General features: G+C 49.7%; 1 protein-coding gene across 3 annotated transcripts in view; it reads right to left on the bottom strand.

Annotated features, from left to right (window-relative positions):
- The window catches only part of SUSD6 (sushi domain containing 6), a 98294-nt gene that overhangs the window by 39863 nt on the left and 42203 nt on the right, over positions 1-16228 (bottom strand). Inside the window, exons 2-3 of one of the 3 annotated variants that reach the window (XM_008248579.5) lie at positions 15159-15214; positions 13290-13494 (exon numbers count right to left, since the gene is read on the bottom strand). In XM_008248579.5, the coding sequence (XP_008246801.3) occupies positions 13290-13410 (121 nt within the window). In that variant the 5' untranslated portion in view covers positions 13411-13494; positions 15159-15214. Of the gene's footprint in view, positions 1-13289; positions 13495-13772; positions 13910-15158; positions 15215-16228 lie in introns of those variants that run through there. The other 2 variants (XM_002721663.6, XM_008248578.5) reach the window with 2 other exon arrangements.

Here is a 16228-nt window from a genome sequence, read left to right as displayed (position 1 = left end):
ATCCTTCCACTAGACCTTCACATCCCTCCTCATCACTTCAGGGGACCCACTCGGAACTGTAGGTTAGTACACTCAGCCTGTGCCTCTCCCAGCAGACGAGCCCCAGCACCTGCACCCCTGACACCCAAAGACACAGTCCCATGCTTCTTGTCACCCTTGCCAAACGGCTGGGAACAGGATCCTTTGGGGAACCACAGGCACCCCCAGAGTACTCCTGCTCATATGACCCAGACATGGTCCTGCTTGTCTTTATACGGAGGACAAACCAGGAATTCCCCAGAATGTGCTCTGGAGTCTACAGGGGACCATCACTCGGTTACAGCACAGAAGCAACATGTAAAGGACTCAGTCCCTGCCTTCAACAAGCTTATGTGTAAACATACAAATAAGAGCAAAGAACAAGAGCTGCGAACGAAGACACAGAGAGACATGTAAAGTAGACTTCCAGGCTCAGAGAACAAGCAGCCTCCGTGAGAGTGGTACAGGCAAACAACCATGCAACCCACTGCTTTCTCCGGTTAACCTCGCGGGCCACACCGGAATCACCATGCTTAGTACTCAAGGAGCCTTAGTGGGGCTGCACTGGCTCAAACGTCACTGGCTCCAGCCTCCAAAGTCATGAGCTCTGGGAAGAAGAGAGACCCACGGCCTTCCCCCGAGCCTGTCCCCAGCCTCCCTGTGCTGGATCAGCACTAAGGAAACACTGACAGCTGCTCCTCCTGCCCGCTCCGTCTCCCACTGGTCCGCAGCAATCCCAAGAAGTCTCCAGCACCTCTCAGCGCTGCCAGAGTCAATAAGACCAAACTGTCAGAACTCAAGCCAGTGACCATAAACACACAGGTCCTGCCCTCTCCCAAGGAGACATGTGTCTACTACGCGTGAAGAACTGGTTAGGCCCTCTGCATTTCATAAAGTGTCCCCCGATACTCAGAACAACAACGGCTACAAGCAGAGTTATCATGGCCGTAACTTCCAGAAACATTCTGCACCCTCTTCCCCCAGGGCTGAAATGCCTAAAATACTTTTGTGAATTTAAGAAGAAGAAAAAAAGCGCTCTGCAAAGAAGAAATACTGACAAGAATCTGTTTCTCCCCCCAGGATGACTTGCCAGAATTTTAGATGATTAAACAACTGTACTTCAAAAGATCTGGTTACTGACAAAGCTAGCAAGGCAAACGGGGGGAAAAAATCTCCAGGCCTGGGGAAGCAAATCAATCTAGGCAAAGAGGGGGTTTTGTTTTTTAAATATTTATTTATTTATTTAAAAGGCAGAGTTACAGAGAGGCAGAGGCAGAGAGACAGAGAGCGAGGTCTTCCATCCTCTGGTTCACTCCCCAGATGGTCACAACGGCCAGAGCTGAGCCGATCCTAAGCCAGGAGCTTCTTCCAGATCTCCCATGGCAGTGCAGGGGCCCAAGGACTTGGACCACCTTTCCTGGGCTTGCTTTCCCAGGTCATAACAGAGAGCTGGATTAGAAGAGGGGCAGCCAGGACTTGTAATGCCGGCATTGCAGGCAGTGGCTTTACCTATTACGCCACAGCACCAGCCCCAAGAAAGAGGCTCTTAAAAGAAATGGGGGGGTCAGTGGGCCAGCACTATGGTGCAGTGGGTAAAGCCACTGCCTGCAGTGCCAGCATCCCATATAGGTGGCCAGTTCGAGTCCCAGCTGGACTCGAGTCCCAGCTGCTATACGTCCTATCCAGCTCTCTGCTATGGCCTGAGAAAGCAGTGGAAGATGGCCCAGGGCTGGCGCCACGGCTCAATAGGCTAATCCTCCACCTGCGGCGCCGGCACACCGAGTTCTAGTCCAGGTCGGGGCACCAGTTCTGTCCCAGTTGCCCCTCTTCCAGGCCAGCTCTCTGCTGTGGCCAAGGAGTGCAGTGGAGGATGGCCCAAGTCCTTGGGCCCTGCACCTGCATGGGAGACCAGGAGAAGCACCTGGCTCCTGGCTTCGGATCAGCGCGGTGTGCCGGCTGCGGTGGCCATTGGAGGGTGAACCAAGGGGAAAAGGAAGACCTTTCTCTCTGTCTCTCTCACTGTCCACTCTGCCTGTCAAAAAAAAAAAAAAGGGAAGATGGCCCAAGTGCTTGGGCCCCTCATCCACGTGGGAGACCCAGAGGACACTCCTGGCTCCTGGCTTTGGATTGGAGCCCAGCTCTGGCTGTTACAGCCATTTGGCAAGTGAACCAGCGGATGGAAGACTTCCCTCTCTCTCTGCCCCTGCCTCTCTGTAACTCTGCCTTTCAAATAAATAAATAAATCTAAAAAAAAAAAAAAAGAAAAAAAAAAAAGAAAAGAAAGAAAGAAAAGAAAAGAAATGCTGGGGTGGGTATTTGACACGGTGGTTAAGATACCACTTAGAACACCTGCACCTCCTATCTGAGTGCCTGGGTTTGAGCCACAGCTTTGCTCCTAACTCTAACTTCCTAATGGGCACCCTGGGAGACAGCAGGTGATGGCTTGGGTCCCTACCACCCACATGAAGGACCTGAACTGGGTTCTGAGTTCCTGGTAAAAGCCTGACTAACTGGCTGTTGCAGACTTTTGGGGAGTGTATCAGTAGATGAGAGATCCCTCTTTGTCTCTCACCTGCTTGCTCTCTTGCCTTCAAATAAATTAATTAAATATATATATATATATATATATATAAAAACACACACGAAGAAATGCTGTCAAATAGATCTCAGAAAAGTAGGAGGGGCCAGGCGTTTGGCCTTGTGGTTCAGCCGCTAGTTGAGATGCTGGAATCCCACACCAGAGGGTCTGAGTCCAAGACCTAGCTCCACTCTTGGTGACAGTTTCCTCCTGATGCACATCCTGGAAGGCAGCAGGTGATGGATCAACTATTTGAGTCCCTGCCACCCACACAGGAGACCTAAACTGAGATTCTGGCTCCTAGATTCAGCCTGGCTCAGCCCTGACTCCTGCTGTGTGGGCACTTGGATAGTGATCCTGCTGGTGGCGGGTGTTCTTTTTATTGTTGTTGTTCATTTGTTTTGTTTAATTTTTGTCACTCCCCCTCTTCGTGGAGGAACGACACAGGACCCTGCACTGTTCTTTCGTCTGCTCGGCCCTCCCCGGGTTTGCTGCTGGTTCTTCCCGGGTTGGCTGCTGTCCCTTCCACCTCCGTGGAGGGGCGGTTCCCCCTGGCCACTTTCCTCACTTCCGCGGGGGAGCAGCACACCGCCGGCCGGTTCTCTCGGGGGCTGCACAGGTGTTCCTTCAGATGTTCCCCTTAGATGTTCCTGGTGCATGCCGTCTCTCTCCTCCTTTATAGTCCTCCTCTGCCAATCCCAACTCGGCTGCCCACACGCCGAGTACGCTGCTCTCCTCCAATCAGGAGCAAGTCCTACAGTTTATTGGCTGAACTGGAGGCAGCTGCGTAGAAGCTGTTTTCTCCTCTCCCAGCGCCATATTGTGGGAGAGCAGATGCATAGAATAAGTCTTAATTCCAGTAACTCAGTCCAGTCCGGGCTGCTCCCCACAAATTTTGACAGAGGTGGAAGCAGAAGGACTACCAAGGCAAGAGAAAATAAGACATTTCTTATTTTTTTTAATTCTAATGTTGCATTATCCCACATATGTTTTGGAATCATTTAAAATGTAATCCTCTGGGGCTGGTACTGTGGCACAGAAGGTTAAGCTAGCACTTGGCATGCCAGCATCCCATAATTAGCATGCAGGTTTGAGTCCTAGCACCTCAGCTTTTGACCCAGCTTCCTGCTAATGCACATACTGGGAGGCAGCAGGTGATGGCTCAAGTACTCGGGTTCCTGCCACCCACACACCCACGTGGGATGCCAAGATGGAGTTCTAGGCTTCTGGCTTTGGTCTGGCCCAGCCCTGATTCATGCGTGCATGTGGGGAATGTGCCAGCAAAGGGAAGATCAATCTCTCTTTCAAGTAGATGAAAATAAACAAAAATTCTTTAGATGTTCATAGAAAAATAGAATTAAAAGCTGGTTACTGAAAATTATATTTCAATCACATCATTTATATGTATTTATATCATTATACCACATCACTTATATTTATTTATATTTTTATACCATTGGTGATATAAAACATATTTTTAAAGGAACAAACTCATGCAAGGTTTTAACATGCAAGGTTTCAAAAATGACTCCAGAAGTTCCCAACTGGATCAGTCAGGTTTACTTTGGCCTACAGTTTTGCAGGTTCACAGTACAAGATCAGACTGGCCCTGCTGGTTCAGTCTCTAGTGAAGTCGTTGCTGCTGGCAGAGTCCCAGGGCAGCAAAGAATAGCACATGGCACAAGGGAGCCCATGGCCTGTCTTCATCTCCTTATGAAGCCACCATGAATCGGTCATGGGACTCTACCCTAACCCAACCCAACCACTTCCCAAGGGCCCTATGTCTTAACACCATAACTGCATTAAGTTCTCACCCTCATAGTTCCATTAATGTAAGACTTTGGGGACCAAACTTTTTAACACATGAGCATTTGGGGGACATTCAACACCCAAACAAACATCCAAACCACAACAAATGGTAGCCCTGAATGCCAACAAGAGAAAGGAACGGCCTCCTGAGAGGTCACCTCGCTGAGCCCAAGCACGTACATCTGGAAGCAGCGTTACTGCTCTTTTCCACTTGTCTTCATGTGTGGGATGAATACATGTAGCATTTGAGAATTTAGGGGCTTAAGAAAACCTCGAGAATATCAGGGATCTAACGCCGCTCAGGATGTGTTGTGTTGGAATGAACCAAAAAGAACCCAAGAAATTGAGAACCAGGAGCAACTTCCAACCTTGAGCCTGTATGAACCAGTTAACAGTGGGGGATCACAAAAACCAGAAGGGCAGAATGCTATCAGCTGGTGCAAGAATCTGATCTTCCAACAAGGCAACCAAACCACTTTGTTGTGTGCCAGACAATGTTCCAAGTTCCTTACTTACACTGTCTTATTTAATTCTCCCAACAACCTGACGAAGCAGGCATTGTTATCATCTCCATTCTGGAGAAATAGACAGTGAGGTCAGGGAAATTACCGAAGGTAACATGGTTAGCAAGGAACAAAGGTGGTATTCAATCCCAAATCATCTTACTCAGACTGTGCTGCCTCTTGAAAAGGCAAGGAGTTGAGGCAGAAAGGCCACAGATAAAATACCAGGCCACGCTAGTGAGCTAGTGGGCCCATGAGAGCTGCAGGTCCCACAGCTGCTGTTTTAAGGTATATATGAATTGAATCTCATTCCACCTGACAAGACAGCTGTGTGAAAAAACTCCAGGGACAAGAGTTTTTCTAGACGTTATAATCAGGGCTGGTGTTGTGCTGTAGCAGGTTAAGCTGCCCCTTGTGACACTGGCATTCCACACTGGAGTGCCAGTTCAAACCCCATTTATTCCACTTCCCATGGAGCTTCCTGCTAACGCACCTGGGAAGGTAGCAAATGATGGATCAAGTACTTGGGTCCCTGCCACCCAGGTAGGAAAGCCAGATGGAGTTCCTGGTTCCTGGTTTCAGCCTGTCCCTGCCCTGGCTGTCATGGACATTTGGGGTGTGAACCAGCAAATTAAAGATTAATATCTTTTTTAAAAAGATTTATTTATAAAAGACTGATATCTGTCTCTCTCCTCTGCCTCTAACAGGTTAGGCTGTCACTTGTGGTATCAGCATCCCATGTGGGCTCTGGTTTGAGTCCTGGCTGCTCCACTTCCAATCCAGTTCCCTGCTCAAACGCCTGGGAGAGGAGTAGAAAATGGTCCAAGTACCTGGACCCCTGCACCCACACGGGAGACCTGGAAGAAGCTCCTGGCTCCCAGCTTAGGCCTGGTCCATCTCCTGCCGTTGCGGCCATTTGGGGAGTAAACTAGCAGGTGGAGAACATCTTTCTCTGTCTCTCCTTCTCTTTGTAGCTCTGCCTTTCAAATAAAATAAATAGTTTTTTTTTTTTTTAAAGTAATCTCACCCTCCCTCCTCTTTATTGTGATCAGATTTCCACTTTTTTTTTTAAAGATTTATTTACTTATTTGAAAGTTAGAGCTACACAGAGAGAGGAGAGGCAGAGAGAGAGAGAGGTCTTCCATTCGATGGTTCACTCCCCAATTGGCCACAACGGCCGGAGCTGTGCCGATCCGAAGCCAGGAACCAGCAGCTTCCTCAGGGCCTCCCACAGGGTGCAAGGGCCCAAGGACCTGGGCCATCCTCCACTGCTTTCCCAGGCCACAGCAGAGAGCCGGATAGGAAGTGGAGCAGCTGGGTCTCGAACCACAGCCCATATAGGGTGCCGGCGCTTCAGGCCAGGGTGTTAACCCACTATGCCACAGTGTCTCAGGCCTAATCCACTTTTTTTTTTTTTTTTAAAGATTTGTTTATTTACTTTTGGGAGGCAGGAGCTTCAGAGGGAGAGACACAGAAAGGTCTTCTACCCACTGGTTCACTCCCCAAATGGCAGCAATGGCTGGATCTGAGCTGATCCAAAGCCAGGAGCCAGGAGCCAGGAGCTTCCCCTGGGTCTCCCATGTGGGTCCAAGGGGTCCAAACACTTGGGCAATCCTCTGACGCTTTCCCAGGCCATAGCAGAGAGCTGAATCTGAAGTGGAACAGCTGGGACTTGAACCAGTGCCCATATGGGATGGCAGCACTGCAGGCAGTGGCTTTACCCGCTACGCCACAGTGCCAACCCCCAGATTTCTGTGTTAACACTGGTTCAAAGTGAAGTTGATGAACATGGCTGGAGAGACGTCAGCAGCTAGTATACCCCTCATTCACAATGCACCACAGAAAGATTGTCTCTAAACACTGCTGCCCCTCTGGGCCCCAAAGCTTGACATGAAGCAGGCCAAGGTCACTGCTGACCTGGCCACAGTCCAGGCGGCCAGCCACACCAGCACAAGCCACTCCTGCGGGCTCATGCTCAAGAGTGATGCAGAGGAAAGGAATCTCCACTGCAAAGACACACTGATCAAAGTTCCCCTGGAATCCTACCTAGAATCACTAAAGATTCTGAGTGCTAACCTTAACTTTTTATTAGTACTCTGTGACTCCCTTTTGCAGAAAGTGCTGGGCAGGTAAGAATAACCTCCAAGCTATCCAAGGTAGGCCAGGGTAGTGGGGGACCCCTGCTCAGCAGGTGGAATTCACCTTCAATGAGGTCTTTAACTCAATCAAGATGCAGTTAAACATTCAGCTGGGGGAGCTCTGGGTTGCTTTTCTTAGGGTGTACCCTGTGCAATTCTCTACACACGGCACAACAATTAGTGTGCAGAGAACAATTTCTCAATGTCTTTTCATGACGCCAACGTTCAACAAGTCCTATAATGACCCATCCAGCCTCCTACCACAATCCCCAGGTCTTTTTATAGTCACAGGTAATTACACCATGGGGCGATTACATCACTTTCGTCAGCAGGGTTTGCAGCTGACAGGAAGAAGCTCTGCGGATGTTTTGGGAACTACATCCTCATTTAGCAAACAATTTGCTATGGTCCCTATTGTTCCTTTCCAAGAACAGAAGTGGCTTGGCAAACTCAGTGCCTAAACTGGAACCAAACAACAAGGGCTACTGTGGATGAGAACAGAAAGCATCAAAGAGGGAAACATGGGGACCCAGGGATGCCTCTTGTATCTTTTCTATAAAACCATGGGGAGAGAACACAGGAAGAACCCTCTGCCGTCTGAATAACCCGAATGCTGGTCTGAGCACTTCCATCAGGAAACGTAAGACACCAGCCTCAGGGAAGCCTGCCCTTGGCAAGGTAGGGTGGTCCCAGCCAAGACTCTCTGAGCAAGAGTCAGATAAGACTGGACACAAATCCCAGCAAGCTTCACCACTAACAGTCATGTCTGTCTGAGCAATTCATCTAACCACTCTACGGCTCGGCTTCTCTCTATGAAACGGCTACAGGACCACCCAGCCCGCAGGGCTTCTGACAGCTGTACACGGGACAGCCATCAGACGTGGAGATGATGCTCCCTTCTGTCCTCTCCTCTCCAACTTCAGGGCCTTCAGAGATGCTGAGATGAGCCAGGGCCACCTGCCAGTTTCTCTGTGCCATGGTAAGGCTGAGGGCCAAAGTCACGTCATCTCCCAGAGAAGCCAGCTCTCAACATCTTCCATCTGCGATGAAAACCGACCGCCTGGCCTTCTCACTGTGCTGCGGAAACGAAGACGGCCGCTTCCACTGCTGTTAGAACTGCCCTAGGCAACTGTGAAGTTGAATGTGGCCTGCTGTGTCATGGCAACACTTGGTGGGGAGGGGGCACAAACCAGAAACAGTCAGGAAAGTACTGAGCCTGTTCAGTAAATATGCTCAGGAAAGAGAGAATGCAGGCCAAAAGATTTCTCTCTGAGTCAGCAGGCCGGCTGAACTCACCCAACTCTGCAGAGAGGAGCCCCCTGGGACTTCAGAGGTTATGCACTTGCCCCGGGGATTCCTGAAGCAAACAATGCCTTCCTTGGTCAAATCTGACAACTGCTCCACATCCCCTCCCTGGAACCCACCCTGCACCTTCCGTTCTATGTTCTCAAGACAGCAAAGGACATTGTCTGAGTGACGTCTCCTGCGCAGCATGACTCAACAGCAGGTCACACGCCGGCTCTGTTTTGTTGTCATTATTTGGGAATTACATGGCACGTTTTACATGCCAAGTGCCCGCCAATCATTTTTATTAGTCTACACAACACCAACCCAACCACTCTTAAGGATCGTCGTTTCTGTTTTACAGGAGACACGGGGGTCAAGTGATTCACCAAAGGCCACACAGCAAGTTTCCCAAGATCACAGGCAAAGGTACAGAGCTAGGAGACCGGGAGACACTGCTGCACAGCTGGGACCCCAATTCCTCTAGTCCAAGAAGGGCAAGAGGGTAGCACACACACAGGTCTTACTTCTAATTTTGGTCTTCCCACTGCGTGGTGTGACTGGCTGTAAAGAATAAGATATGATTTTTGACACCAGTAAAGAAACTTTTCAGTAATTCTCCCTATCTAAAGGAATGACCAAGGGAACGCTGGAGGCTTAGGCAATGTCTCTCTAAGACCTTCTCTGCTGTAACTCCAAACCGAGTGGCTGCAGACCGGAGACACAGCATGGAAACTGAGCCCAGACAGGACAGATCCACATGATTCCTTTCTACCCAACCTAGCTTTATGACCAAGACTAGGGCTGACTACGGTATTCAGGACCAGAGACTAGGAAGGCAAATTGCGCCCAAGGATGCCCACTTTGTCATGAATGTGCATGACATGGTAGCATACTCAGGGTCAACCAGAGCCCAGTGGACAAGCTGTGTATTTCACAAGCACCCCATTTTCGGATGTCGCTGGAGAGGGTGTTGAGGAGCAGCCACAGTGAGAAATGCACGAAGGGGAAGCAGAGGTTTTCCTGAACTGAACTACCTTTCCCGGCTTCAGAGTATCTTGGAGTCCTGGTTTCTTGGCAAACTTGCTTGGCATGCTGCTCACGCCAGGCAGGCACAGCCATACAGGTGTGCTCTGGGTTTCAGGCCAAGGAGCAGGCACTTCCCTCCCCCAGAAGCTGAGAGCGAGAGAGGGAGGGAGGGAGGGAGCGAGAGAGGGGAGAGAGAGAGAAGAGAGAGACAAACACTGGCAGCAACTTGGTACACTGGATCTAAGTGCTGGTGAAACCCCTTCCCCTGCCTGCACCCTGCTGCCTGCCAGGACACGCATTTTATGGGGAGCAGAAATGACTTGGGAGTTGGAAGGGCCAAGGAGGGAGGATTCTTTGCAGATGGGGGAGGGGAAGGAAAACAACAGAGCCAACTTTCCCATCCGGGTCTGAGCCCACACTACAAACAGACACATTTTTCCACACTGGAGAATAATAATCCCTTTATCCAGCCAGTCTGGAACCTTGATAATTGATTTCAGACCTTGGGTGGAAAGTTGGGAAGGTGTGGGTAGATGGAAAATGGTGTGGGTAATGGGAGGAGGGAGGAGGAGCCAACAAAATGGAGGATGGGGATAGGTGGGGGCTTAATGAAGCTGAAGAGGCTAAGGCCTTGGAGCCGGCACGGTGACACAGCGGGTACAGCCAGCCGCCTGCGACACTAGCATCTCATGTGGACGCTGGTTCGAGACCAGGTGCTCCATTTCCAATCCAGCTCCCTGCTAATGTGCCTGGGAAGGCAGCGGAGGATAGCCCAGGTGTTTGGGCCCCTGCACCCATGTGGAAGATCCAGAGGAAGCTCCAGGCTTCTGCTTTCAGCCTGCCCAGCCACTGTGGTCATTTGGGGAGTGAACCAGCAATAAAAGATCTTTCTTTCTTTCATTCTTTTTTTTTTTTTAATGTATTTATTTGAAAGAGATAGAGAGAGAGAGGTCTTCCATCTGCTGGTCTACTCCCCAAATGCAGCAAAGGCCAGAGCTGATCTGATCTGAAGAAAGGAGCCAGCACTTCTTCTGGGTCTCCCATGTGGGTGGAGGGGTCCAAGCACTTGGGCCATCCTCCGCTGCCTTCCCAGGCACATTGGCAGGGAGCTGGGTCAAAAGTGGAGCAGCCAGGACTAGAACCAGCACCCATGTGGGATGCTGGTGCTGCAGGCCAGGGCTTTAACCCACTATGTCACAGCGCTGGCCCCAAGAAGATCTCTCTCTCTCTCTCTCTCTCTGTGTAACTCTACCTTTCAAATAAATAAATAAACAAATAAATCTTTAATAAGTGGGGTTGGGAGCTAAGGCCTTGAGACATTCTGCCACTAACACTACTGTGTAACATACTGGGTGGCTTCCACGGAGGAGCCTTGGAAGAGGCAGGTCACAGGAGCACCACAGGCCCTAGGGTGCCTGGTCCTGGCCCTAGCACCAGTTCTAAGACCCTGGATAAGCACACAGCCTCCAAAGTCCCACCTGGCTGTGGCAGTCCTGCTCAAATAAGCATTCCATTCATGCACATACCCATGGAGCCCCACTGGCTCTGGGGTGGGGGCAGGTGTGAATCTCTTCCACAGAATGCCAGGTAGTTTAAGGCTCAAATACTTGAGATTTTGCAGGCCATATGAACTGTCATAACTACTCACCCTCTGCTACTGTAGCACAAAAGCAGCCATGGACACATATATTCATGAATGAGCACTGTTTTTTCCAATGAAATTTCATTTGTGCAGACTGAAATTTGTATTTCATATAATTTCTATATCACAAAACATCATTCTTCTGATTTTTCTTCTAATCTTTTTTTGTTAAAGATTTATTTATTTATTTGAAAGGCAGATGCAGAGACAGATAGATCTTCCATCTGCTGGTTCACTCCCTAATCAACTGTAACAGCTGGAGTTGGGTCAGGCTGAAGCAAGGAGCCAGGAGCTTCTTCCAGGTCTCTCATGTGGGTGCCGGGGCCTAAGCACTTGGGCCATCCTCTGCTGCTTTCCCACTCTGCATTAACAGGGAGCTGGAATGGAAGTGGAGCAGCTGGGACTCAAATTGGTGCCCACTGGGATACTGACAATGCAGGCAGAGGCTCAATCTTCAACACCACAGCACCGGCCCCTCTTCTAACCATTAAAAAATATAAATGGTTAGCTCACAGGCCACACAAACGCAGGCAGAAAGTAGGATTTGGCCTATGGGCCACGGTTTGCTAGCTTTATACTATACAGCGGTGAACAAGACCGTCTCTATACTCCATGGTTGGCTTTGGAATTGCTCAATGAATGGAGGCCCTGCTTCACTGTGTCACACATGGGTGCAGTCTGGCCTTCTTCTTTGAAACCTCCTACAACCACGATGCCCACACCATGGGTTCCAACTATCACTGCCCAGGGGGCTTACGCCAGTGCCTCTCAAGGCCAAGAGGAAAGGTTTGGGTGAAGTGTCAAAATGCAGTGGGAAGGCAGCAGAAAAAGGAAGCTGCACGTGTGTACTGGAGAAGGTTATGAGGCACTGAAAAGTCAGTAGCTGGGAGTGGGCTGTTAGGTCTGGCAGTTAAGACGCCAGCATCGCAAACAGGAGGGCCTGGGTTCAATCCCCAACTCTGGCTCTCGATTCCAGCTTCCTGCTCTTGTAGGCCCTGGAAGGCAGCAAGGTGATGGTTCAAATAACTGAGTTCCTCCCACTGACATGGGAGACCTGAACTGCATTCCTGACTCCCAGCTCTGGGAGCAAATGAGAGCTTGCTCAATGTCTCTCTCTCAAATAAATAATAATTTGAAAACATCAGCAACTGTTTCTCCCAATGATTCAGAAGAAAATAACAGTAAGATTAGGAGAGACTGCACCATTATCATGTTAGATAAGTGGGTGGTAGACGTGAAAGCACTGAACTGTGGACTCTACGTTCACCATATACGTACCCCACTCCCCACCACTGTCCCCTTCTAGAATCTGGCTCTGAGATCTCTCTCCAGTGAATGCCATCCATGGAAACTGCCCCACGCACTCTTCTAATGGAATCGGGGAGGGTGCCCATTACTGGTGAGCTCAGTGACAGCAGGGATCCCGTCTACAAAGGCAGGTTCTGAGACATCACCCAGAGGTCTACTGCACACACTCAAATGCGTCTTTTCTACAAAGGGTGCCAGGTCTACTGGCACACAGAACATTGCTGAAGGCAACAAGAACTAAACAAACTTAAAAAGACTCACTACAGCGTTTCTAGCCCTGGCTAGAGCTCCGCTCAGCTCACCCTCTTCAATACAAAGCCCACAGAATTGTAAGAGTACAAACTGGGGGAGCCAGAAGTGACCTTACAGGTTACCTAGATCAACCCTTTCATTTCACAGAGAAACTGGGCCACAGAGTGGTTACATGTCTTGTCTAAGATCAGAACATCAGGAGTGTCAGTAACCAAGTCCTACTGTCACTTGACTACGTTCTCCATCTGAGCAAAACACAGGAAGACAAGAAGCAAACAAGCAAGAGTTGACCATCCCTGAGTGTACACGGTATTGTCTTGTCAATCTCCACACCTGTATTCTCCCACCTATCATTCACCTATCACATCACCTATCATTCTCCCACCCTGCAGCTGAGAAGACGGAGGCTTCCAGCGGTAAAACAAACTGCTAGGGGTCCCAGGGGAAGCAAGCAGTAGGAACAGGCTCTGAACACAAGCAGCCTAAGTCCCAGGCCTGTGCCCTGACCTGTATGTGCATCAAGCTCCGTCCTGGCTTGGGGGGAAGGGTGCTAAGTTCATTACCTCATTACCAGCAGGTTCCCACACAGCCCTCCAATGGCTGTCTCACTAGACCCCAGGCCTTGCTCCCAGGTATGTACCACAGCATAAAACCCCCTACAGCAGCCTCCAGGAGGAACAATTGTTCAGTCTTCTCCCTCCCACTTGCAGGAGGCAGCCAGGACTCACCGGAGGCAAGCCCGTCTCCAAGCAGGGTACTGAGGACCACCAGCGGAAGGAAGGCTCCATGTCTGACGGAGGCCACGGCCAACGCTGAGCTGCTCTTTGGTGCTATCCTGCCATGGCACATCTTTTATCCGTCCAAGTTGTTTTAAAAAGAAAAAATGTAAAATCCAAAAGTAAGAATCCTAACGTCAGCCAGGCGTAGATTCACCTGTAAGAAACAAACAAAAAAGTTGAAACAAGGACTTAAGAAAGGCAAAAACTTTTAGTCATAAGTCAGTTAAAAGCAAGCACTTGAGTAAGGAAGCCATAATCAAATACAAAGTTGAAAGAATTCTCGCCACTGGATCCCTGCTGCCAGCCAAAGAGACAGCACAGAGGAGGCTTTTCAACTTCTCCCTGGGGAAACGCCAAGGCCTGCAGCAAGCTGCCACCAGCGTCCGGGAACCAGACCCTGGCCAGGGGGCCAAGAGCTGAGCTCCGCGTCACCTGGACATCTGTCGTCGGCACAGCACAGCTCTGCGGGGCTGCCGCCTCGGTCCGACCGCCAGCCTCGGTGGCTCCAGCAGAGAGGGGCAGAGAGGCTCTGCTTTTGCTACTTGGACTCGGAACAAGTCCAGCTAACCAAAAGGAAAAAAGAGAGCGAACACGTGTCTCAAAGGGTGAAAAACACCGCCTAGAGAAGGAATGCAGCAGCAGGAGCCAACCCCCTGCTGGCTGCTAAACCGCCCCGGGCTGGATGAGCCGGGAGGATCTGACTCCCTGGCCATGAATCTCAAAAATGAACTAATTCATCAAGGCCCGCCCGACACACCTGTGACCAGAGAGGCCACATTCTGCGGCTGTCCCCAACAACAATGGAGGGTGGAAGACTGGCTACAGTTGTCAATTAGCCCCATCAGCCTCTCCAGTTCAGATAGCCTTCAGAAGGGTAGCAATCAGTATCTTAAAAATCTATCTAAATCACAGGTCAAGACTTACAAGATTATTTGCTGCATACCTGTAAGGAGGCAGCTGGATTATAAAATGATGCATGCCTATTAGATTTTAGTTAACCTATTTCATTGCATTTGTTCTAGAGTATACCAAATATTCTAACTGATAAGATATTTCCTTTTTTAAGTCCATACATATCCCCCACCCATTTATAAGGCTTTATGTGCACAGATAAGGGAGCCCACCATCTACAGCCCAAAGGATGCTCTGAGAAGCCAGACCTAGTCATAATGCTCATCTGAAGCCTTGACTCAGACCTATATTCTCCAGCAAAGAGGGAACGCAAACAGCAACAAGAGTTGTCTCAATCCAAAAGAGGAGCAGCTCTCTCAAGAGTCTTCAAATAAGGGCTGGCGCTGGGGCGTAGTAGGCTAATCCTCTGCCCAGCTGCTCCTCTTCCAATCCAGCTCTCTGCCATGGCCTGGGAAAGCAGCAGAAGGTAGCCGAAGCGCTTGGGCCCCTGCACCCACGTGGGAAGAAGATCCTGGCTCCTGGCTTGGATCTGCTAAGCGCTAGCCATTGCAGCCATTTATGGAGTGAACCAGCAGATGAAAGACCTTCTCTCTGTCTCTCCCTCTCACTGTCTATAACTCTAGTTATCAAATAAATAAATAAATCTTAAAAAAAAAAAAAAGACAAAGAAAGAGTCTTCAAATAAGCATTAGCCTGGGTTTCAAAAACCCAGCCAGTCTCTGGTCCTCAAGCAGCCTTCTGTCCACAGCTTTTACCTTTAATGTTGTAAAACAGTTATGGCTCATAGAGAGGTCTGGGGGTGGAGTCTGTGAACGACCCAGAACAGTACACAAGACTGTGCAGAAATGTGCAATGGGTGTGCATTTCTGTGTCCGAGAAAGGTAGAGTCAAAATGCCTGGACTTACATCTGTGTCCTCGATTATGTCCAAGTCACGTAACTTCTCCACCTTAGTTTCCTCATCTGTAAAATGGGGACAGTGACCACAATGTTTTTATAAGGTTCACACAAGGATTAGGTTCAAAGTGCTTGGCAAGGGGCTGTCATTCTGGCCTAATGGGTAAAGCCATCGCCTGCACTGCCAGCATCCCATATCTGGCTGCTCCACTTCTGATCTAGCTCCCTGCGAATGCACCTGGGAAAGCAGTGAAAGACGGCCCAAGTGCTTGAGCCCCTACACCCACATGGGAGACCTGAAAGAAGCTCCTGGCTCCTGGCTTTGGTCTGGCCTGGCCCTGGCTGTTGCAGCCATTTGGGGAATGAACCAGTGGATGGAAGATCTCTCTCTCTCTGGGTCTCTCCCTCTCTCTTGTTAACTCTGCCTTTCAAATAATTAAAATAAAAAAATTTTTTAAAGTGCTTGGCAAACTGTTTGGCCTTGTGTAAATCCTCAACAAATACTGACTACCACTGCCACGGTAATCATTAATAAGGCCTGCGCCACAGGGACCTTCAGCTCATCCAGCTCTACCTTCACATTTGACAGATGCCTAAGCCAAGGTCCAAAGAGGTCAAAGGCTATGTCACTAGAGTTGATGAGTGACAGGGGAGGCAATGGGCTCAGAAGCAGCCACATCAGGCAGACATCAGTCCCTGAAGGCAGCAATAATCACCTGTGGCTCACCACAACAGACATCTGCATCTGTGACATCACAGCATGTGCACAACAAATATTTAAGTAGCGACTGCAAGAGGCCGCATAGGATGGTGCTCAGGGGAAGACGACTCAGAGGAAGTGGTGCTGAACTGAGTCCTAATGGCAAAGAAGGAAGTACTCAACACAAGCGGGTCAGACTACTCCAGCGCTTCCTGGCAGAGGCTGAGCCGGGGAGTTTAACCTTTACCCTGAAAACCATGTGATGCTTACAAGAATGGTAAACAGGTTGGTTGTAAGACCAAATTACTTTAGGAAGATCACTCCAGCAGGGACTTTGGAGGTTTGGAGGGCAGGGACAGAGCTGTGGTGGATGAGTGGTA

Source organism: Oryctolagus cuniculus, chromosome 20 (genome assembly GCF_051225735.1).
Source record: "Oryctolagus cuniculus isolate XC-2025 breed Fujian yellow rabbit chromosome 20, ASM5122573v1, whole genome shotgun sequence".
Classification (NCBI taxonomy): domain Eukaryota; kingdom Metazoa; phylum Chordata; class Mammalia; order Lagomorpha; family Leporidae; genus Oryctolagus; species Oryctolagus cuniculus.
Note: the sequence above shows the minus strand (reverse complement) of the source record. Positions and strands in the feature narration are given on the sequence as shown.